The sequence below is a fragment of the Pelophylax lessonae genome (assembly GCF_965119305.1).
Source record: "Pelophylax lessonae genome assembly, chromosome: 3".
Lineage (NCBI taxonomy): Eukaryota > Metazoa > Chordata > Amphibia > Anura > Ranidae > Pelophylax > Pelophylax lessonae.
In genome coordinates, this window is record NC_138770.1 from 454,119,591 (window position 1) to 454,143,101 (window position 23,511).

At 39.6% G+C, this 23,511-nt stretch overlaps 1 protein-coding gene across 7 annotated transcripts in view; it reads left to right on the plus strand.

The window, feature by feature from the left end:
* Nucleotides 1–23,511, plus strand: part of SASH1 (SAM and SH3 domain containing 1) — a 1,308,454-nt gene that overhangs the window by 1,101,115 nt on the left and 183,828 nt on the right. For all 7 annotated transcript variants that reach the window (XM_082250123.1, XM_082250126.1, XM_082250128.1 and 4 more), the window contains exons 3-4: nt 5,244–5,294; nt 5,431–5,480. In XM_082250123.1, coding sequence (XP_082106249.1) covers nt 5,244–5,294; nt 5,431–5,480 — 101 coding nt within the window. The remainder of the gene's footprint in view (nt 1–5,243; nt 5,295–5,430; nt 5,481–23,511) is intronic.

A 23,511-nucleotide genomic window follows, 5' to 3' on the forward strand; every position in this document is an offset into this window, starting at 1 on the left:
TTATTGTTTGATTGATCCTTTACAATCACACTTGTTTCAATAAATTGTAATTTATTTTAATCAATTCTATCTTTTTCGAAAGATCCTCATTAGTTACCTTTAAAGTCCCACCCTTTTTAGGGGGTCATTCCCTTTCTTCTTTATTTTTTTAAAATTATTGCCCACGCTCTGGCGATCGCGGCGATACCTCACATGTGTGGTTTGAACAGCGATTTCATTCGCGGCTCGACTTCCGTTTACGTTTTTTTTTTGTGCGCGAGCTAACGGTGACGGGGGAGGCTAAAATTATTTTTTTTTTTTCCTATTTATTTTATTTATTTTTTTTAACTTTATTACAGTTTAAAAAAAAATAAAAAATCTGATCACTTTTATTGCTGTAACAAGCAATGTAAACATCCCTTGTGACAACAATATGTAGTGACAGGTACTCTTTATGGAGGGATCGAGGGTCTAAAAGACCCTAGACCCCTCCACTACACTTCCATGTATGCAAAACGCCGAAAACTGCGTTTTTGCATACAGACGTTTTTTAAATTTGCCGCCTTTTGCAGCACAGTAACCCGGAAGTGACGTCATGGACGCCGCCTCCATGTTACGTTATCGGAGACCCGATCGAAGCCGTTTCCGGCATTCATCGGGACTCCATCCAGCCGGCGGACGTGCTGGCTGGGTGCTCGGGGCTCCCGGTGGGACGGGAGCCCCGAGCAAAGTCACGGAAGGCGGCGGGAGGGGGGGGGCGTCCCCTGCCGCTCACCCGGGTAATGATCGAGCGGCTCCCGAGCAACATTGGTCGTTACCGACGGGAAGTCGACCGTTGACACTAAACAACAGTACCGGGATGGTGCCTCTAGCTAGAGGCATCAACCCGGTGTACTACCGCAAAGTTTACCAACGTAACTATATGTTAGTATGCGGTAAGTGGTTAAAAGCTGTGGAATTTAATGCAATTCCTAATATACCTGAACCTCAAATAAGCCAGCCATACCTAAATCTTTACTTTTCCAGACAAATGGTTTTTCTTCCAATGACAAAGCTTTTAAGAAAATATAGCAAATATGATGAATCACGATGATTCTGTCCGCTAGTCTTTTTAACTTCCTATCTAAATCAACAGCAAATGTAATGCTAATGTATAATGCTTACAGCCATGTCTGCCTTCCATAGCACAGATGGCTTGTGGGCTGAGATGCCTCAATCTCTACTTTTATAATGCTTCCTTGGGAAGTCTAGTAAGAAATGGTCATCTTGCTTGAAATATGTCAAAATTATTTATTGAACAGAAATGTCAGATGCATCCAACGTGTTTTGGGTGAATGGACCTAAAAAGTAAAGAACTATAAAAAAAAAAACTATTTACTACCATCTGTGATATATAATGATCATTATACACTTCCTGGCCAAAAAAATAAGGTCACACACTCTAATGTTTTATTGCCTTTGATTACAGCACACATTTGCTATGGCATTGTTTCGATAAGCTTCTGCAATGTCATAAGATTTATTTCCTTCCAGTGTTGCATTAATTTTTAACCAAGATCTTGTATTGATGATTGGAGAGTTGGACCACTGCGCAAAGTCTTCTCCAGGACATCCCAAAGATTCTCAATGGGGTTAAGTTCTGGACTCTGTGGTGGCCAATCCATGTGTAAAAATGATGTCTCATGCTCCCTGAACCACTCTTTCACAATTTGAGCCCGATGAACCCTGGCATTGTCATCTTGGAATATGCCCATGCCATCAGGGAAGAAAAAATCCTTTGATGGAATAACCTGGTCATTCAGTATATTCAGGTAGTCAGCTGACCTCATTCTTTGGGCACATGCAGTAACTATCCAATAGGACAGTTACTGCATGTTTAGACTAGTTTGTTGCTTAGTTAATTCCAGGTGGCAACTTTTCTTTTTGGCCAGGCAGTGTATCATCAGGTATAACCATGTATGTTTGTTTTAAAGCCCTAACCCAGCTTTAATTCAGGATATTTAGTGCATTCCTTCCTGATTCTGGTATATATTGTAGTTCAAGGTCACTTTAATCTTGTTTTTTTTTTCTTGCACCATTTATGGGTTATATTTCATTTTTTTTCTGCCATAATCACTTATTCCATTCAGATCATGTAATCTTTGTTATTCATATGGAATATCCAGACAATATGGAAGTCTGTGGTGCAGTATCTATATATGTGGGAATTTTTGCACAAATGTATTGAGTACTGCTTACCTAGTAGATTGTGGTAACCAGAAGCCAATATCATTGTTTTCTCTACGTACGTATATTTTTCATACAACTTCATATTCATCACTCTCCCTTTTCCTCCTGAAGAAGTGTTTTAGAGTTCATGAAACACCGTGAGGGTATATACACTCACCAGCCACTTTATTAGATACTGTTAGATACTGTTCAATTGCTCGGTAACACAAATTGCTAGTCAGCAACTCAATTGCATTCGGACATCTAGATGTGGTGAAGACAACTTGCTGAAGTTCAAACCAAGCATTGGAATGGGGAAGAAAGCAGATTTAAGTGACTTTGAATGTGGCATGGTTGTTGGTGCCAGACCAGCTGGTCTGAGTATTTCAAAAACTGCTGATTACTGGGATTTCCACGCACAATCATCTCTAGGGTTTACAGAGAATGGCCTGAAAAAGAGAAAATATCCAGTGAGCATCAGTTGTGTGGACGATAATGTCTTGTTCATTTCAGAGGAGAATGGGCAGACTGCTTCACAATGATAGAAAGGCAACAGTAACTCAAATAGCCACTCATTACAACCAAAGTTGGCAGAATATCCTCTCTGAAAGCAGCAGAAGACCACACCATGTGCCACTCCTGTAAGCTAAGAACAGGAAACTGAGGCTACAATTCGCACAGGCTCACCAAAATTGGACAATAGAAGATTGGAAAACATTGCCTGGTCTGATGAGTCTCAATTTCAGCTGCGACCTTCAGATGTTAGGGTCAGAATTTGGCGTAAACATGAAAGCATGGATCCATTTGCCTTGTATCAACAGTTCAGGCTGGTGGTGTAATGATGTGGGGGGTATTTTCTTGGATTAATTTGAGCCCCTTAGTACCAATTGAGCTTCGTTTAAATGCTGCAGCCTACCTAAGTATTGTTGCTGACCATCTCCATCCCTTTATGACTACAGTGTAGCCATCTTTTGATAGCTACTTCCAGCAGTATAATGCACCATTTCACAAAGCTTAAATCATATCCAACTGATTTCTTGAACTAAACAATGGGTTCACTGTACTCCTATGGCCTCCACAGTCACCAGATCTCAATCCAGTAGAGCACCTTTGGGATGTGGAATGGGAGATTCGCATCATGGATGTGCAGCTGACAAATCTGCAGCAACTGCATAATGCTATCATGTCAATATCGACCAAAATCTCTGAGAAATGTTTCCCAACACCTTGTTGAATCTATGCCAGGAAACATTAAGGCAGTTCTGAAGGCCAAATGGGGTCCAGACCACTAATAGCAAGGTGTACATATTAAAGTGGCCAGTGAGTGTATGTGTGTATCTATCTATCTATCTATCTATCTATCTATCTATCTATCTATCTATCGATCTATCTATCTATCTATCTATCTATCGATCTATCTATCTATCTATCTATCGATCTATCTATCTATCTATCTATCGATCTATCGATCTATCTCCACATGTTCAGTCTCTGAAAAAGTGTCTATGTAAGGGGTTACCTTTTCTGAAGAGAAGCCCTGCTTTCATCAGTTTTGCCCTCAGCCTTCTGGCTTTGTACACCCGGCTATGCTCTAAACCACAGGTGTCAATCTGGCAGCCCTCCAGCTTTTGCAGAACCCATTGAGGTTGAAGTCCCATGAGGCTTTGCAGTTACAAGTATGACTTCCATAGGCAGATGCATGATGGGACTTGTACTTCTGCAACAGCTGGAGGGGCGCCAGTTTGACAGCCCTGCTCTAAACAATCTGCAGGTTTCCGGTCTTCAAACACTACTCTCTAGTGGTGGTCAGAAACAGATTGTTTACACCACAGCGAAAATGGATGCAATCATGGAGCTAGGGCATCCTACTAAAAACAGGATTTATCCTTGTTATTGGTAACTTATCATAATGGCATTTTTCCATAAATTGCAGAGGCAGGCGCACATGTACAATGTTTAGCGAAGGTACAGTTCATTATAGAACTATTCATGTAAAGGTGCTGACCAAGTAGAATCTGTCTGGTCCATACTCTTCGAGCAGGACAGAGAGTAGAGAGCACTGGGAAATTTAAATCCCTGCATCATTGGAGCAGCTTGATAAAACATTGACAGCTCTGGATCATGGGAGGTAAGTATAGCGGGGACTGGGAAGGTGAGGAGGGGGTCTGGTGTTGGGTCATTGTTGGTGCATTTTCTGTAAAAGTGAATTTACACTTGGTTAATAGTGCTGATAGGGAAGGCGGCTTATTATAAACACTTAATATTTGTTGTCCGTCTACCTGTACAGAAAACATTTTAGAATGAGCTAAGTTTATGCAAACAGGCACCATTCTATCATGCTGCATACACCTGGAATGGTGTTTAAGTAAGTTTAAGTAAAAATCTCATGAAAATCTGATTTGTATTGCACCTACATGCAAACCCTTGCCACTTTTCGGCTTAGTGTTTATCACTTCTGCCTTGCAGCACTGGGATTCCTAGTTCAAATCCAAACACTATTGAACCATGGTCAGGACGCTATATACATGGAGTTGCATGGTTCTTCCTACACTTGCGTGGGTTTCCCGAAGGTAATCTGGTTTGCTCCCACACTCCAAAGCTATACTAGTAGCTTATTTCGCCGCTTTCCGAATTGGCCCTTGTAAGTGTATGTGACATAGGGACTTTAGGTTGTAAGCTCTTTGGGGGCAGGGACTGATGTGAATGTAAATTGTCTAACAAAATTGAACATATCATATAATGGTCATTTTTTACATAAGGAAGGAAGCTTTAAAATCATTGAACTGAAGTTAAAAACAGATTTTTTTCTACATGTAGTGCTATCCCATATCAGTTGTGATACAAACTATGATATGCCCTTAATCTGAAAAATAGGGAGGAGACTACAATCCTTTTTTTCTCTTTTGAACATCATTTACAATTTTGATTTCCTGCATTCATGCATTCACATACAGTACTTATGCCGATCTATCTTCATAAGATGATGTGTTTTTGCTGATTGTAATGTGCCACGTTTCTCAATGTCTCATGACTGACTCGCATATGTTCTGTTTTAGGAGAAATCCGATGCTGGCTCCACCTCATTACAGCTGCGTTCCCAAACTGAAGTACGTACAATAAATGATTATTTTTATCTTCCTCCCTATAGTTGTTCATCTTGTAAATACTGTTTGTTACTCAGTAAAACTTTCACCCACTTCTATTATCTATTGATTAAATGTCCATTTTTTTTGCCCTTTTTAGGATTCTTTTGAATTTAACAGTGCAGTATCTACGCCAGAGACTGAAAGAAAGTAAGTCATACACTTTAAGTTGTGAAAAAGAAACGTATTTATAGTCATATCAAAAAACAATCTTTAAAATTTCAGAAAAATAAAATTAAAATTGTATACATTTTCAGCTTACACAATATAAGAAAAAGCTATACAACAGCCAACAAAACCTACTTTTTGCTATACAGTAAACCCCCGCTCCATCGCGGTTCAGTTTTTGCGGTCCCGGTATATTGCGTTTTTTTTTGTAATGTTATTTTACTATATAAATCATTAAAAATGAAATATTTTGTGTTTTCCATAGCTCTTGCTATGTTCTCAGTATCTTTTATGTTTTTAAATGAGTTTTTATTGTTTTAAAAGTGTGTTTAAAGACCTTAAAATGCTTTTACACGTACAGTGACAGTAAAAAAAACATGCCTACAATGCATTTTAATAGGGTTTTTCTATTTCGCGGATTTTCACTTTTCGCGGATGGGTCCGGAACGTAACCCCCGCAATGGAGACGGGTTTACTATATTAGTAATTCAGATTTGGTCTTGGATCCATAACAGATGTGTCAAGTGGTTCTGCAAATTGAGAATTTTAAATAAATGATGTCAAGTAGAGTCATACCATTTAGCGGTCTTGTTATAACCATAGTCTGTTCAAATAGCTGTACCTCTGTTTTCCCAGTTTAGCTTGTAAAAAAAGGAAATGGAAGCATAAATGGGACTTTTTACAATTTAGACATAATGTTAAACTTAAGGATGGTGAAATCTGATATTTAAACGCATCCTGGTAAACTTAAGTGATGTTGAAGAATGTTGGTGATAAAAAAATGGGCTGATTTGATTTGGCCATAATTTATCATCAAAGGTATATTAAAGCACAATTTCCCCCAAAAGGGGAAGTTACACTTGTCTGCCTCCTCCCCCCTCCTCTTTTGGCACTTTCTGCTTTTTTTTTTTTTAATTCTTTATTTATTGATATGCCACATGTATTAACAGTAAACAACAAGTAAGACTTGGCATTATAATAAGTCAAACTTATATCCATAATACAGAGTAGAATAAGAGCTAAAGCAGGTAGCTGGTATATAAACATACCAAAGATCTACTGTTATTTCAATAAGTATGCCAAAATAGCGGTTTGAGGTATTTAATGAGGTCTAAAGAGAACTGTGCCAAGTGGTAGTTCGAGTTGGATCTTTCTGCTTTTTGAGGGGTAATCGGGTACCTGGCTTTCACCTCAGTCATAATACTGTGGCCACCCCCCTCTCCCACTTTCCCCGCACAGGTCACAGGTCCCAGACAGATGCAGTTTGCGCATGCGTGGTGGTAAGCCAGCTGTGAAGCCGCAAGCAGTCACAGCTGGCTTCCCAAAGTAAGCATGCTGGATGTCTGAACCTGAAAATGACTTAAGAGCCGGTGTGGGTGAGGACTGCGCTGAATCCCTGGAGAGGTGAATGTTATTAAGTCAGTAGTTACAGTATTTGTTCCAGATGGAAATTTTTGTTTACTTTTATCAGTACATGATATAAAAGTCATAGCTTTCTATGATGTTGGGTTGTTGAAAAGCAGGATGAAGTTGAGTTGGGCTAAAAGGAGGCATCTATTTTTAATTATGGGATTGCCGCCTTAAAGCTGTACTCCATTTTAAGTGAAAAAACTTGACCCTTTAAGTGATTGGGATGATTAGGCCAGTTGTTGCTGAAAGTCCAAGAGCTGCTTTTTTGCAACTTTTTTCGTATTCATAGGGAAAAAAAACGAATGAAAAAACATTGCACACCCTCACCTGAGTTTCAGCACAATCTCTTGCCATACCCATCTACCAATTTTTCAAAAATATTAGACCTATAACACTTGGGCATAGTTTGGTAAAACTTGGCCGGCACCAGAACACTGCACAAAAATGACCAGGAAAAAGAAAACAAGGCAGGAGTTTATCTACACTAGAAAAACAAGTGCATTATCTCAGATAAAGTAATAAAATTGACCAGCAGCAGGACAGTTTTGTGAGCAGATTAAAGAGGGGAGGGGGTTTGGGCACAAGGCAGCTGTTTTGTTGCACTAAAAAATAAAATTCTACTCCACCAAAAACACACTAAATAAATTGGCCGGCAACAAAGTGATAGTGTAAAGCTTATCTTAACCCAAAAACAAACATTTAATATATTGCAGCTTTAAGTTCTTAGATGTGGTGGCTGCATTAATTTTTTTTTTTTTTTTTTTTTTTTTTACCCTAAGGTGGCTCCTCTATCAATGGAGGAGCAAAAGAGACACCTGTGGACAGTATTACAGTATGGAAAGAGTGTAGTGTCACATTGACTAGTATGTTCAAATTAGGATAAATTAGGTAGGACAAATTAGAGGCCCGCACAGGGGTCCTGTGCGTCTTTGGCTCCATTTCAGGTCCAAATTCAGGCAAAAATTCAGGCCTGATTCGTCCCTGAAATACAGAGCAGGGACGTACTGTGAGCCACATCTGATTTAGGTTTTAACCCAGCCTTAAGCAAATCTGTAAAAAAAAAGAAAAAAAAAAACCTCTCACTCTATGCTAGGCATCTTGCAGGCGCCTATATATTACCACAGGCAGGTATTTTATTTTAAAACAGATTATTTTTAATGGTTGTACTATGGGTAGCATAAACTCCAAAGTTCTATCAGGCAAAAAGGTGCACAGGGTCTGGTTTCTAATAGATGATCTAGTGAGACTAAATGCATGCTATACCCTCATTACCACAACTTCTTTAAAGTGACCGACCATACGCTGGTGCAGTGGGTCCTGGGTTCCTCCTGGTGCATGACAATGGCCGGCCTCATGTGGTAAGAGTATGCAGCCAGTTCCTGCAGGATGAAGGAACTGATACCATTGAATGGCCCCACACGCTCGCCTGACCTAAATCCAATCGAACACCCCTGGGACATTGTGTCGGTCCATCCGATACCGCCAGATTGCACCTCAGTCTGTTCAGGAGCTCAGTGATGCCCGGGTCCAGATCTGGGAGGAAATACCCCAGGACACCATCTGTCGTCTCATTAGGAGTATGCCCAGACATTGTCAGGCATGCATACAAGCATATGGGGGGCCATACAAACTACTTAGTACCATTTTGAGTTGCTGCAATTACATTTCAGCAAAATGGACTAGCCTGCTGCATCATTTTTTCACTTTGATTTTTGGGGTGTCTTTGAATTTAGCCCTCTGTAGGTTGATCATTTTAATTTTCTCTTCCATCAAATGATGTGGCATCCTTTCATTCCTAGCACATTACCCAGTCCATATCAGTATAGATATCCAGCATGATTTTTTCCCCATTGAGATCTGATGTGTTTTCAAAGGGTTCTTTAATTTTTTTGAGCAGTGTCTTTCAGCCACATGTTTGATTTGTATATAGAGGATGGTCACAATTTTGTGTTAAAAACCACAAGGCAGTGCTACCACATGTGGATGCCTGATTTGAGAAGAATTATTTATATTGTTTTGTTGAGTTTGTTTGCGGGAAATCTCAAGGTAAACTTCAATGTCTTCTATTTGCAATTGTCAATTTAAAGGTCTGTTTACACCAGATGCATTGGCCCATTTTCGACACATGCCAACCCAAGGCTCTAAATAAAAAAAATAAAAAAATGTTTGGGATTGTGAGCATTTGACGCTAGTGCATTGCACTCATGTACACTGGTTTGTGTTGGAAAAAAAGGACACACCATACTTTTTTCCCAACACAATGCGATGCAACAAATGGTTATGCATGCCTGAGCAGTGCAACACACATCAGGGAAAACAACAGGCCAGAACAAGTTTGGCCCCTCTGCCCTGCTGTGGATCTTTTGCATGTTTCCAGAAAGTGAGGAGAAAGGTAAATGTTAAAATGTACTGCAAAGCACAATGCCAGCACATATCAACGCATACAGTGCAGTATAAATGAAACCTAAATAATAATGTAAGGTGTTCCATTTGAATATATTTAAGAAGGGAGCTTATAAAAGAAAAAATGAACAATCCCTTTTGGACTTTAATATGGTGATTATTAGGCCTCATGCACACTGGAGGTTTTTACAGCTGCTGTTTTCGGCGTCAGACGTTTTTTTTTTTGTACAGCCTATAAATGCCCCAGCATGTTATCCTATGTGTCCATGCTCACGTAGGCTGTTAGCAGTTTTTGTGGATTCTGAGTGGTATTTTTTAGCTATAAAAATGCTCTAACGTTGATAAACGCTGATAAACACCAAAAAACGCTGCTAACTGGCGTTTTTTGAAGTTTTTGATTCCATTGCTTTTTTTTTTTTTAAGCCTGGGTTCTGTTTCGAGGTGTCATTCATGGAACATTGCCTGGGTTCACACTGGTGCATGGTGAACACCGCATTTGATTTGCACCAAAAATGCACTGCATTCCTGTGCACATCACATGTCATGTCTGTGCGATGCGATTTGAGCCATATATTTTGCTTTTTTTTTATAATTATATCAAATTGCATCACATTTGCACCAAAATGTTGTAGGACTCTTTTTTCTTCACACCTTATTGCATTGCATGGTGTGAACACCCATGCAATTCGATTCTGGCAAGCACACTGCATTTTGCAATCTGTTTTGGGGTATCGTTCATGGAACATGAAGCCCCCATTGACATTGTGCTGATTTGGCATGTGATTTGTCATGTCGAATCGCATGTCAAATCCGAGCCTATTGCCGGCACCGGTTCAATTGAGGGCGGGTTTGAAATCATTCAGCTGAACGTGCACGATTTCAACCTTGCATGTCAGAGCGAGTTTGGGGGTGATTTGACAGACATTTGTACAGGTTCATGCACAGATGTCTATTGAAATCGCCAAAAGTAGTGCAGGAACTACTTTTAGGAATTGGTGTGGTGGTGCAAAGTCAGGGTTGCACCAATTCGAACAGTGACGTTGCCGGCAATAGGTTCTGATTTGGCATGCGATTTGACATGTCAAATTGCATGTCAAATCTGCCCGATGTAAACGGGGGCTTAATGTTCCATGAATGACACCCCGAAACAGATTGCAAAATGCAGTGAGCTTGACAGAATCATGGCCATACGATGCAATTTTGATGCGGGGAAAAAAGAGTCCACATTTTTATCAAAATGTTGTAGGACCCTTTTTTCCCGCACCTAAATTTTATCGCATGGGTGTGAAATTCTGGCAAGCATTGTCTGGCAAGCATTGCATTGTGGGAAAGTGGGAGTTACTAAAATAGCAGAGAGATGATTTTTAGCCAAAAAAACGCTGAAAAACTCACTACAAAGCTACTGGCGTTTTTATAACTTCTAGTGTGCATGAGGCCTGATAGTAATTATTTTAAATGTGTTTTTTTAAAGTAGTAATAAGCCTAAAACCAAAAATGTAATCTATTGCAGTTTACCAATCTATAGATGTGATGGCTGCAATTGTTTTTCTTATTCAGGCTTTTTGCCTTCTCGTTTCACCTGGTGATCTTGCTATTAACACACCTTCTGTATTCGAGTGCCCCACTCTGGATGAATGAGCACAGAGGACAGCGTCAATCTTGGGGGTAGGGGAGTGTTAGATGCACTAGCAGATTTAGATACAAATTGAAGCCAAGCTTCAGCTAACACTTCATATTTACAGCAAACTGTTTTTTTCCTTTTGGGAAGAACCCCTGTATGTGGTAAATGGTTTCCCTCATCTCTGTAATTGTAACATTTGCTTGAGAGCTTGGTCTTTTAAAAAACAACAGACTCCCTGGCTGGATAACTTGATGAAAATAAAGGAAAGAAAGCCTAAAAAAAGGAAACGAATGCAGCCATCACATCTAAGAATTGGTAAGCTGCAATATAATAAATGTTTGCTTTTGAGATTATACCAATTTAAGTTAATTTATTGTGATAAAAAGGAAAAACATTGTTTTAAAGTTGGTTATTTAGGTGCAGCAGTCCTCTGATTTACATATACTCTGTAGTTGGGGAAAAGGTGATATCATTCACATAAATTGGATTGTAACTTCCAATTTAATGTTCAGACAAAGCTGGAAAAGTAAATGTCTGATTGATTGCTTTTTAAATATGATGCTATATCTTCTGCAGTTATCTGTAGAACGGTTTTCATACATGTCATCAAATATATTCAGTCTAGGCAGCTGTATAAATATTAACACCAGCACAGGAACACTGGCTGTCTTATATCATTTTTTGGAAATGTGTTCTTTAGGTAAATTGTCACTCTCCTAGCAACAGACTTTAGACCAGTTAATTCTCCTAGACCAGCTTCTTAAAGGGCAGGTTTTGCCATCAATGCACTTACTTCCTAAAACTTTAAAATGCCATACTGGAATTAGTGTCCCAATTTGAAATATATTTTTCTTCCTTCCAGTCTTAGTGACAGTGGTAATGGAGACAGAAGATCAATTCAATGGAGACACATACAGCATTCTTGTTTATCTCCCTAGTGGAGACCCAGACAGTCATAAAAGTGCAAAAATAGCTTTTAAACTAAATCCAAAAAAAATAATTTAATTACAATTTTGACAGGATAATGTCTCTCTTCTGACATTTATTTAGTTTTGTGTGTGTGTTTTATATATATATATATATATATATATATATATATATATATATATATATATATATATATATATATATATATATATATATACAGTGCCTTGCAAAAGTATTCAGCCCCCTTGAACTTTGTGACCTTTTGCCACATTTCAGGCTTCAAACATAAAGATATAAAACTGTAATTTTTTGTGAAGAATCAACAACAAGTGAGACACAATCATGAAGTGGAACGAAATTTATTGGATATTTCAAACTTTGTTAACAAATAAAAAACGGCAAAATTGGGCGTGCAAAATTACTCAGCCCCTTTAATTTCAGTGCAGCAAACTCTCTCCAGAAGTTCAGTGAGGATCTCTGAATGATCCAATGTTGACCTAAATGACTAATGATGATAAATAGAATCCACCTGTGTGTAATCAAGTCTCCGTATAAATGCACCTGCACTGTGATAGTCTCAGATGTCCGTTTAAAGCGCAGAGAGTATCATGAAGAACAAGGAACACACCAGGCAGGTCCGAGATACTGTTGTGGAGAAGTTTAAAGCCGGATTTGGATACAAAAAGATTTCCCAAGCTTTAAACATCCCAAGGAGCACTGTGCAAGCGATAATATCAAAATGGAAGGAGTATCAGACCACTGCAAATCTACGAAGACCTTGCCGTCCCTCTAAACTTTCAGCTCATACAAGGAGAAGACTGATCAGATGATGATGCAGCCAAGAGGCCCATGATAACTCTGGATGAACTGTAGAGATCTATAGCTGAGGTGGGGGACTCTGTCCATAGGACAACAATCAGTCGTATACTGCACAAATCTGGCCTTTATGGAAGAGTGGCAAGAAGAAAGCCATTTATTAAAGATATTCATAAAAAGTGTCGTTTAAAGTTTGCCACAAGCCACCTGGGAGAAACACCAAACCTGTGGAAGAAGGTGCTCTGGTCAGATGAAACCAAAATCAAACTTTTTGGCAACAATGCAAAACGTTATGCTTGGCGTAAAAGCAACACAGCTCATCACCCTGAACACACCATCCCCACTGTCAAACATGGTGGTGGCAGCATCATGGTTTGGGCCTGCTTTTCTTCAGCAGGGACAGGGAAGATGGTTAAAATTGATGGGAAGATGGATGGAGCCAAATACAGGACCATTCTGGAAGAAAACCTGATGGAGTCTGCAAAAGACCTGAGACTGGGACAGAGATTTGTCTTCCAACAAGACAATGATCCAAAACATAAAGCAAAATCTACAATGGAATGGTTCACAAATAAACATATCCAGGTGTTATAATGGCCAAGTCAAAGTCCAGACCTGAATCCAATTGAGAATCTGTGGAAAGAACTGAAACTGCTGTTCACAAATGCTCTCCATCCAACCTCACTGAGCTCGAGCTGTTTTACAAGGAGGAATGGGCAACAATTTCAGTCTCTCGATGTGCAAAACTGATATAGACATACCCCAAGCGACTTACAGCTGTAATCGCAGCAAAAGGTGGATCTACAAAGTTTTAACTTAAGGGGGCTGAATAATTTTGCACGCCCAATTTTTCAGTTTTTTATTTGTTAAAAAAGTTTGAAATATTCAATAAATTTCGTTCCACTTCATGATTGTGTCCCACTTGTTGTTGATTCTTCACAAAAAATTACAGTTTTATATCTTTATGTTTGAAGCCTGAAATGTGGCAAAAGGTAGAAAAGTTTAAGGGGGGCGAATACTTTTGCAAAGCACTGTATATATATATATCTATATATCTATATATATATATATACTTTTTCTTCTGATGTGTGATGAGACGCCTAGCTAATAGGTGGGAAGCCTCACTTTCGTCATTCTCTGCATGCGCTGTTAGTAATACAGAGTCATGTCAGAGGTTACGGAGTTTCAAAGAAGGCAAATTGTTGGTGGTCGCTTAGCTGGTGCCTCTGTGACTAAAGTTGTCAATTCATTTGTGGTGTCGTGAGGTACAGTATCAAAGGTTATGGCAGCATATGGAGTTTCTGGGAAAACGTTGTTTGATAAGCGTGGTCGTCAGGATCAACTGACCAAATTGCACAGGTTTGTGACCCAGAAATTTGCATGAAGAGAGATATCAGATTCCATTATCCCTCATCCAAGATTTATATTTGTCAGTTCCCAGGAGAATTCAGGTAGTCTTGGATGCCAAAAGCGGTCCAACCCCATATTAGGTAATGATTTTGTTCTTTTACCATATTTGTTTCAAAAATTTCGTCCAAACTCATATATAATCTCAAAGAAAGTAGTATCGCAACTTCTCACTATAGAAAATAAAATAGTAGATAAGTCCGAAGCTAACTCCATCCACAACTGATTTTTGACCCTGCCTCCCCCATTAAAGAGTCACCCTTGCTTCACCAATGGAAGTTTCACTTGCTCATAATTGAAAATAAAACCACCCCACGGAAATTTTGTGATAAGGCGGCAGACCTGGAAACTCAAATGTAGAGATCTCACTAGAGTGCCTGTGGTATATTACAATCTGGTCAGGTATTTAGCCCTAACTGAAACAAAGAAAACGTTTTTTGGCTTGATTTTAAGGATATTTAGCTGAAACATGAATTGAAATTGAAATAATTCACCAGTCAGAAGTTAAATGAAAGCTTCATATCCTGTAAAACATTTTATATGACTTTCATGAGTTTCCTAACCACATCAGCAGAACATTCCTGTATAATTATGAATATCTGAAAACAAGAACGTAGCACTAAGCTTTTCCAGTTAATTGATGTTGCTGATGTCCTGTCCTGTCCTATCCAAAAGAAGTCATTGCTTAATCAACTCTGTAATTATTGTTCTTAGAGTTGCATAAAAAGTTACAGATAGTATTTATTCAATCATTTCCATTACATGAGGATAGCAACAAGCATATATTAAAATGTTTGACTTGTCACGCTCCAAATCTTTTTAAAAGGATATTACAAGGAGTACAGCCATTCCAAGTAGTCTCTCTGTAATCTTTGTGGAATGCAGAGTGGAATGTTAAAAAGGATTACTGTAGTTATAATATTGTCAACTGCTGATTTCAGGTTTTTTTTATTGCCCCCCAAAAGTATTTAATACTACTGATTCATAGTGTTCTTCACCTATACATTTTCAGTGCATCCTTTAGTTGAGGTATAATTTGCTTTTATCACTATTTGTTTTAAATATAATGGTTTGTTGCCCATATCCTTCACATTAAAAGGACTGATTCTGTGCAAGCCATTGTAACTCAGTTTTTAAAGCCAGGCATAGTCTGTTGAATTCATATTGTCTTGGGGAATTGTCATTTCAAGGGGGATCAAGAAATGGAATGCAGAACTGCAAAGCTTCTTTTATTTACTCTTAGCTGGTTGATGTGCATCGGATCATATTTAGCTTTCATTATACAGTTACACATTCTCCTTCTGGCTGGTGCAACTGGGAGAAGGCGTAGCAGCAAAAACACTCTTGTGATTTTATAAAACCAATTAAAAATAGATATTAATAATTTTTAACAGTATGTTTATGGCGTTCTAAGAACGCTTTAGGACTGTATTGTATGTTTACTGTGAAGGTGGCATAGTGGTGAGATAGATTTCTAACATCTGATTCCTTGACCATCTATCCTTTAGTAAAAATGCAGCCAATGTTCTATTGTGAAGCACACTTGTGTAGGTATGGAACAGATGTTGTGAGGGCGGACAGAGGTACATAATTCTCTTGTTTCTTCTACGTTTCTTCTATGTTTCTATCTTCTTTGGTGATCTTGGTCCTGCATGCCTCTGTTTTGTCGCCCGTTAACCATGGCAATGCAGCATTTACAAGTTGTGGGAGCAATGGATATGGCAAGCATAAAATGTACCTATCATGATCCTGAACAGGTTTAGGCACCAAAATGCTGGCATTTAGAGCCTCCTGCACACTCCTTTAGATGACCTCCCTAATGACTTTGCTTCTATGAATCTCCAGGCACTGTAACATGCTAATTTAGTAATTTCCAGGTGGTGATATGCTGCAGTCTGTTTAATATCTTAGAACCCCACTGAAAAACCGGATCACAAATTTAAAAGCGAAGGACAGCCAAAGCTTTTTTAACCATACTGCTCTTGTGGGTCACTGGAGTGCACTTTGTGCTCTCTTGTGACCCAGAATCTGATGTGCCTCAGTGCTGGGCTAAGAGCCAAAGCCAACTGCGCCCACCCTCTCTGTTCTTGGAGGGGCAGAGCAGAGAGCAGTGACTGAAAGCCTGCCATGCAAATCATTCACTCTCTTCATGTACAACTGTGCTCAAAAGTTTGCATACCCTGGCAGAAATCATGACATTTTGGCATTAACCACTTAGGACCAGAAGATTTTACCCCCTTAATGACCAGGCCATTTGTGCGACGCTGTACCCAAATAAAATTGATGTCCTTTTTTTCCCACAAAAAGAGCTTTGTAAAAAGGGGTATTTGATCACTTCTGCAATTTTTTATTTTTTTGCACTATAAACAAAAAAAGAGCGACAATTCTGAAAAAAAAAAAGCTATATTTTTTACTTTCTGCTATATAACATTCCCCCCCCCCCCCCAAAAAAAACATTTTTTTTTTCATCACTTTAGGCCAATTTGTAGTTTGCTACATATTTCTGGTAAAAAAAATCCCAATAAGTGTATATTGATTGGTTTGCGCAAAAGTTATCGTGTGTACAAACTAGGGGAAAGATTTGTAATTTTTATTTATTTATTTTTTTACTAGTAATCAGCAATTTTTAGCGGGACTGCGACATTGCAACGGACAGATTGGACACCTGACACTTTTTTGACACTTTTGGGGGGACCAGTGGCATTACTACAGTAATCAGTGCTAAAAATATGCACTGTTACTGTACTAATGACATGGGCAGGGGTTAATACCAGGGGCGAGAAAAGGGTTAAATGTTTGCCTAGAGGGTGCTTTCTAACTGTGTGGGGGTTGTATTCACTGGGTGAACACAAAGACTTGTGTTCCTAAATAGGAGGAACACAGGATCCCTGTGTTCCTCACTGTCAGAACAGCGGTTTACATTGGCAGACCGCCGTTCTGTCTCCATGGGCAGTGATCGCGGGTGTCCGGCAGACATCGCGGCCGCCAGACCCGCTGATTGGCTCCCCCTCTAGCCAATTGGCGCGTGCGTGCCCACACTAACTGCTACACGGCACGACGTACATTTAACTACTGCAGCTGGTCAGCAAGTGGTTAATATATCATGTAAAGTTCATGCCATAAAAATGTATTTTATTTAAGGATATTCATCATTTGAAGCCATTTATCACATGGTAGTTTTGGCTCCTTTTTAAATTAAAATAACAGAAATACCCAAATGACCCTGATCAAAAGTTTACATACCCTGGAATTTTGCCCTTGGTACAGACACACAAGGTGACACACACAGGTCAAAATGGCAATTAGATGTTAATTTCCCATATCTGTGACTTTTTAAGTTACAATTAGTGTCTTTGGTTTATGATCATGTGACCGCCGTGATTGGCTGTCATGGCGGTCGCATGATCAGAAAGTTTTCCCTTAGCTGCCAGCAACTATTCTGGGGGCACGCACTCTCTGCACAGCTGTTTTTGCAATATTGCACGCAAATCTACGGCAGCTCGGCGCCAAGGCCCACCACCCGAGAGGGGCTACATATTTGCGTGCAGCCAGCTCCAAGAGGTTAAAAGCAACTTCCTGAGGTTACATGTGGGTTTTTCTTTGTATCTCAAACAATTCTTTTTGCAGCTGTGGTTGCAATATTTCTTGGTGTACCTGACCTTGGCTTGGTATCAAGAGATTCCCAAATTATCGAATTCTTAATAAATGATTGAACAGTACTTGCTGGCAAATGTAAGGCTTTGGATATCTTTTTATATCCTTTTCCATCTTTATAAAGTTCCATTACCTTTTTACACAGGTCTTTAGACATTTTTTTTATGTTCTCCATGGCTCAGTATCTAGCCTGCTTAGTGCATCCACATAACAGCTAACAAACTCATTGAATACACAGACACTAATTGCAATTAAAAAGCCATAAATTAGGGAAATAAATATTTAAATTAACATTTTAACCTGTGTGCATCACCTTGTGTTTCTGTACCAAGGCCAAACATTCCAGGGTATGTAAACTTTTGATCAGGGCTATTTGGGTGATTTCTGTTGTTATGATTTAAATAAAACCGTTTTATGACATGATCAGTCATATTTTCAATATTAATGTCAAAATTTCACAATTTCTGCCAGTGTATGCAAACTTTTGAGCACAGCTGTGCATATCTATATTTATATATATATATATATATATGTGTGTGTGTGTGTATGTATGTATGTATATATATATATATATATATATATATATATTATTTATTAATCTATATCGGTCCTTTTTAGCTTCCCTAACTGACTAACCAGACGTATCGGTCTCCTTTGACATACAGCTGCATCTCATAAAATTAGAATATTATCAAAATGTTAATTTATTTCAGTAATTCAATTGAAAGTAAAACTCATATATTTTATATAGATGCGTTTCACAGAGTGATATATTTCAAGCATTTCTTTCTTTTAATTTCAATGATTATGGCTTACAGCTAGTGAAAATCCAAAGTTCAGTATCTCAGAAAATTAGAATATTACATAAGACCAATAAAAAAAGGATTTTTAATACAGAAATGTTGGCTTACTGAAAATTATGTCCATGTATAGTATAGTATGCACTCAATACTTTGTCAGGGCTCCTTTTGCATCAAAGGGTAACTCCACTTTCATAGGGAAAAAAATAGCATATAAAGAAAAAAACAATAAAGCATATACATTTTTGACACAAGTCATATTGTAATTGAATGTTATTAAAAATTACCTTTGCGTTTTATTATGCAGCTGTTGTAATTTTCTGTAATGCAATATGGCTACATGGAGCGTTCTGTACACAGAATGTGTACTGACCACACCCCAGAAACATCATCATAATTTCCTGCTTGTGTGATTGACTCACCAATTTTCTCCAAAGTTTTCTTAAGATACAAGTCAGATTTCTGGCATCCCCTGCAATAAAAATGTCACTTTTGGTGAGACACTCCCAATAGGAACATGTCTAAAGGGATGCATGCCCAGCATATTTCCTCATCAGAGTCCTGCAGCTGCCACAGCTGATAGATAATTATGAAACCACTCCTATTAGACCCACTCAGCACAGAGGAACAAACAGCTACATAATTCTTACAAATTACAGGATTCTTACAGATTACAGATTTCTACAGAATAACAAAAGGTAGGAATCTGAAACAAAGTTTGTTAAAAATCCTTGTAATGTACATAGATCACCCAGAGGGCAATGGTTTCTTTCTAAACAAAAGTGGCGTTACACTTTGATTACTGCATTGATGCGCCGGGACATGGCATGGTGATCAGCCTGTGGCACCGCTGAGGTGTTATAGAAGCCCAGGTTGCTTTGATAGTGGATTTCAGCTCATCAGCCTTGTTGGGTCTGGTGTCTCTCATCTCCCTCCTTTTTTTTTTTTATTTTGGGTTTTCACCAGCAGTAAGCCATAATTATCAAAATTAAAAGAAAGAAATTCTTGAAAGTATCACTCTGTGTGTGACACATCTATATAAATGATGAGTTTCACTTTTTGAATTGAATTACTAAAATTAACTTTTTGATGATATTCTAATTTTATGAGTTGCACCTGTACCTACCTGGCTGTCTCCATGCGCCCTCTAGTCTTTTTAGACTAATAATCACTCTCCTTGCACTGCTAATGGGCATTACTTTGATCAAGGTATACCTGTCAAGAATGTACCCTTATTGAATTGGGTGGAAGGGTGCTGGCGCTACTTAACTGGTGATATACCACTGCCATATTCCTCCTCCACTTAGCCTGTACAATCTATGCAATAGAGATGATTGCAAATAGCTTGTGTCCCAGACATAACATCGAATAAAAATATTTAGACCTTCTTGGAAGAAATTAATGGCAGTATCATAGAGAACAGACAGAGGGTTGTTGAAGAATGCAGGTTTAAGCATTTCTGGAATTCAGATTTTACTTTCCTTTATTCCACAGTGACAGCTAATGCAGAACAACAAGCTCCAAACCAAAGTTATATAAATAACTAACATATGTCCAAAATTCTTTGCAGGTATGGGAGCTTTTAAAGTAAGTATGGTTATTTTGCATAAACTAGCCTTGTTTTAAAAGAGAAATCGCACAAAAGATCTTTTGGCCCTAATTGTCCTGTAGGTCACAGGGGTTCACTTCATTCTGCACTCCCGTGACCATATTTAGCTGATGGCAGGCTAAGGTCTGTTGTCTGCTGAAATCACTCAGTTGGTCCAGACTCTGGGGAGATCCCAACTTTAATGTTGGGGTCCACCCAGATGCCTGACCAGCCGCTGGCTCAGCCTCTCAACCTGCCGCTGAGAGCCTGAGCCAACCGCTCCCATCCCCTCCACAGCCCAGCACTCCAGTGAGAGCCGGGGATTGACAGTCCCAGCTCTCTGCTCATTGAAGACAGAGAAATCCGTAACCAGTCAATGGAGGAAAGATGTAACATTGGATCGATGCTGCATCCACCTAGGTGAGTTGTGTATTTTGTTTTCAAAACCCGCAGTTCTCTTTTGGGGTTACTGGCCCTAAAATTAAATGTTGCCTCTAAACTACAAAAAAAAAAACATGGGTATGTTTGCAAACATTTTATAAGAAATGTATAACTTTGCTTATTTCTCCTCATGGATGAAAACACTTAATTTCGTCTTTAGAATTACCAATTTTGTTTACGCTGTGGTTACACTGTAATTGGAAAGTCCCTGATGCTTGGCACTTGGGGTTCCTGACTGCTGATCACAAATGCAGTATATTGCCTGTCATTATGGATGTGTTGTTCCACTATTTTTTATGTAAAAAATTGTTACATGCTCCATTTTTAGGAGAATTGACCTAAGCTAATGGACATAACAGCTTCCACATGCTAAGCTAAGGCCATTTTCATAAAAATTACTTGAGCATAGCATCTATCTGGGATTGAGAAGGTTGAAGTGTTTGTAAAGGCCTTTTTTTTTTAATATCAGAAATGTTATACTCAGCTGTTCTGTGCAATGGTCACCCCTTGGCGCTCCAGGGTCCTCCTCTTCTCAGTATGCCACCATAGGAACACCTGCGGGCTCGATCCTGAGCCAGGCTGTGCGCATCTATTTAACATGGCACACACAAAGCAAAGGACCGCACTCTGGCTTGAAGAAATAGATGGATTTATTAACAGCTTAGAATTCCATAAAACAGACTTGAAAGATCAAGGACAGAGACTGCAATGGTTGACGCGTTTCACAAAATCAAATTCGCTTAATCATTTTGTTATGAGTAAGTGAATCTGATTTCGTGAAACGCGTCAACCATTGCGGTCTTTGCCCTTGATGTTTAAAATCTGTTTTATGGAACTCTAAGCTGTTAATAAACCCATTAATTTCTTCAAGCCGGAGTGCGGTCCTTCGCTTTGTGTGTGCCATGTTACTGAGGTTACAGATCTGACACGCACCCGACTTTGATTGGGACTATTTCCACCTGAGCGGCCAACCCTTTGTTCCTGTGCGCATCTTTTGACATATACACAGCGCGGCTCAGCTGTGCCCCCCACTCTGACTGACAGCAGCAGAAACCAAAGACTCCTGCTGCTGTCTGTGAGGAGAGAACCACTGCAGACAGGCACAGTGCTTGATCAAGATAGAACTCGGGTAACCATAAGAAGGTGGGGGGGGGCGATACAATTACTGTGACAGTTTTGACTTAGAGAATGCATTAAGGTAAAAAATGCTGAGCTACTGTAATACCAATGGTTTATATAGTTATAATCTGAAATACATTATTCTTGTAGTTACTACACTATTTGGTGTATGCATACATGACCCCCTTCTGTGTCTGAAACCCGAAATTCATCAGGAGAATCTAAGCACCAAGAAAGCCAAATTGTACGAGCTGATCTTAAAGACTGGTGTGCCAGATGTTTGTTAAACAGAAGGATAGAAATACAGGGGTTGCAGCTACTGACCACCTTGTGGGAACACAGGTTGGCTGACTGTCTCAGGCATCTCTACTTTTAGTCACTCACCTGGGAAAAGTATGCAGTTTAGTCAGAGTAAAGTCAGATGTCCCTATTGACATACTAGTTCCAGGTAAGAAAGTATTGAAACCTCTTTCTCTGAACAGGTTTCTTTTTAGGCCCCTTTCACACTTGCGGACTGTTCAGATCCGCCTGTCAGTTTTTCAGGCGGATCTGAACGGATGCCCCATGCATCTCTATGAGGCATCGGATGGCAGCGGAGACATGTCCGCTCACATCCGATCCGATCCTGTCTGTCAAATCTGGATGGATGGAAACCCTATTTTCCATCCATCTGGCGGATCGAATGAGAACGGACAGGCGGTCTGTTCTCATCCAATTCCCCCATAGAGGACAGCGGAGACCTGACAGCTCTGTCTCCGCACACAGAGCAAAGACGGAGCTGTCGCCTGCTCAGCGGCGGATCGGCGGACCGATCCCCCGCTGAGCAGCACGGCTCCGTCGACGGAACGGAGCCATGTGAAATGGGCCTTAGGCTTCATTCACACTTGTGTGACTTGTCATGCAGCTTTAGGCACATTGCAGGACAAGTTGCAGCCCATGAATTTCAATGGAAGCCGTTCACATCTATGTGACTTAAAAAAAGGTTCCTGCACTATTTTGATGCAACTTGAGTGCCATAGACTACAATGTAAACTTTTAAAGTTGCATCTCAATGTGGCAGTTGTGCAACAGTCAAAGTCAACAGCCAAAGTCGCATTCAAATCACACCCATTCAAAGTTGCATGAAAGTCGCAATGGAAATCGCACACTTCGGAATCGCACAAGTGTGAATGGAGCCTAACTTGATTAGGCAAATCGTTATCAACTAGGCATTGTTATGCTGCATTTTCTATTATGCCTGTTAGGTCCCTTTCTCATGGGGCAGATGTGCTTGGTGGACTTTACTAGCTCAGCGGGGATTGTTCCGTTGATCCCCGCTGAGAAGGTGGATGACAGGTCCATCTCCGCTTACTGTGCATAAATGGACCTGTCAGAGTCCCACTCTCCTCTATGGGAGATCGGATGAAAACGGGGCAGCATGTTCATTTTCATCCGATCCGACCCGCTGGTAGGATGGTGAACGTATCGCCATCCCTCTGTTTTCAGTGAATCTTGTCGGATTGGGTGCCGGACGGGTGTCAGCGGACATTTCCGCTGACGTCCGCCTCCTCATAGAGTAGAATGGGTGGCCTGATCAGGTCCACCTGAAAGGGGCCTAAGTGGTTCTTTGAAGTGGTTTGTTAATATTTTCTAGTGATAATCTTGGAGAAAGATAATGGATCTAATTTCCATAGCTCCCTAGCGTTCATTTTTCCTGCTTTCTTATCCCATTCAATAATATTCCAGGGGCCCCCACACCCCATAATACAATCTGGTGCTGCATTGCCAGCATTGTAGTATAGATTTTTTGCTTTTTAAACAGAACGGACACCAAGCAGTTGGACTTGC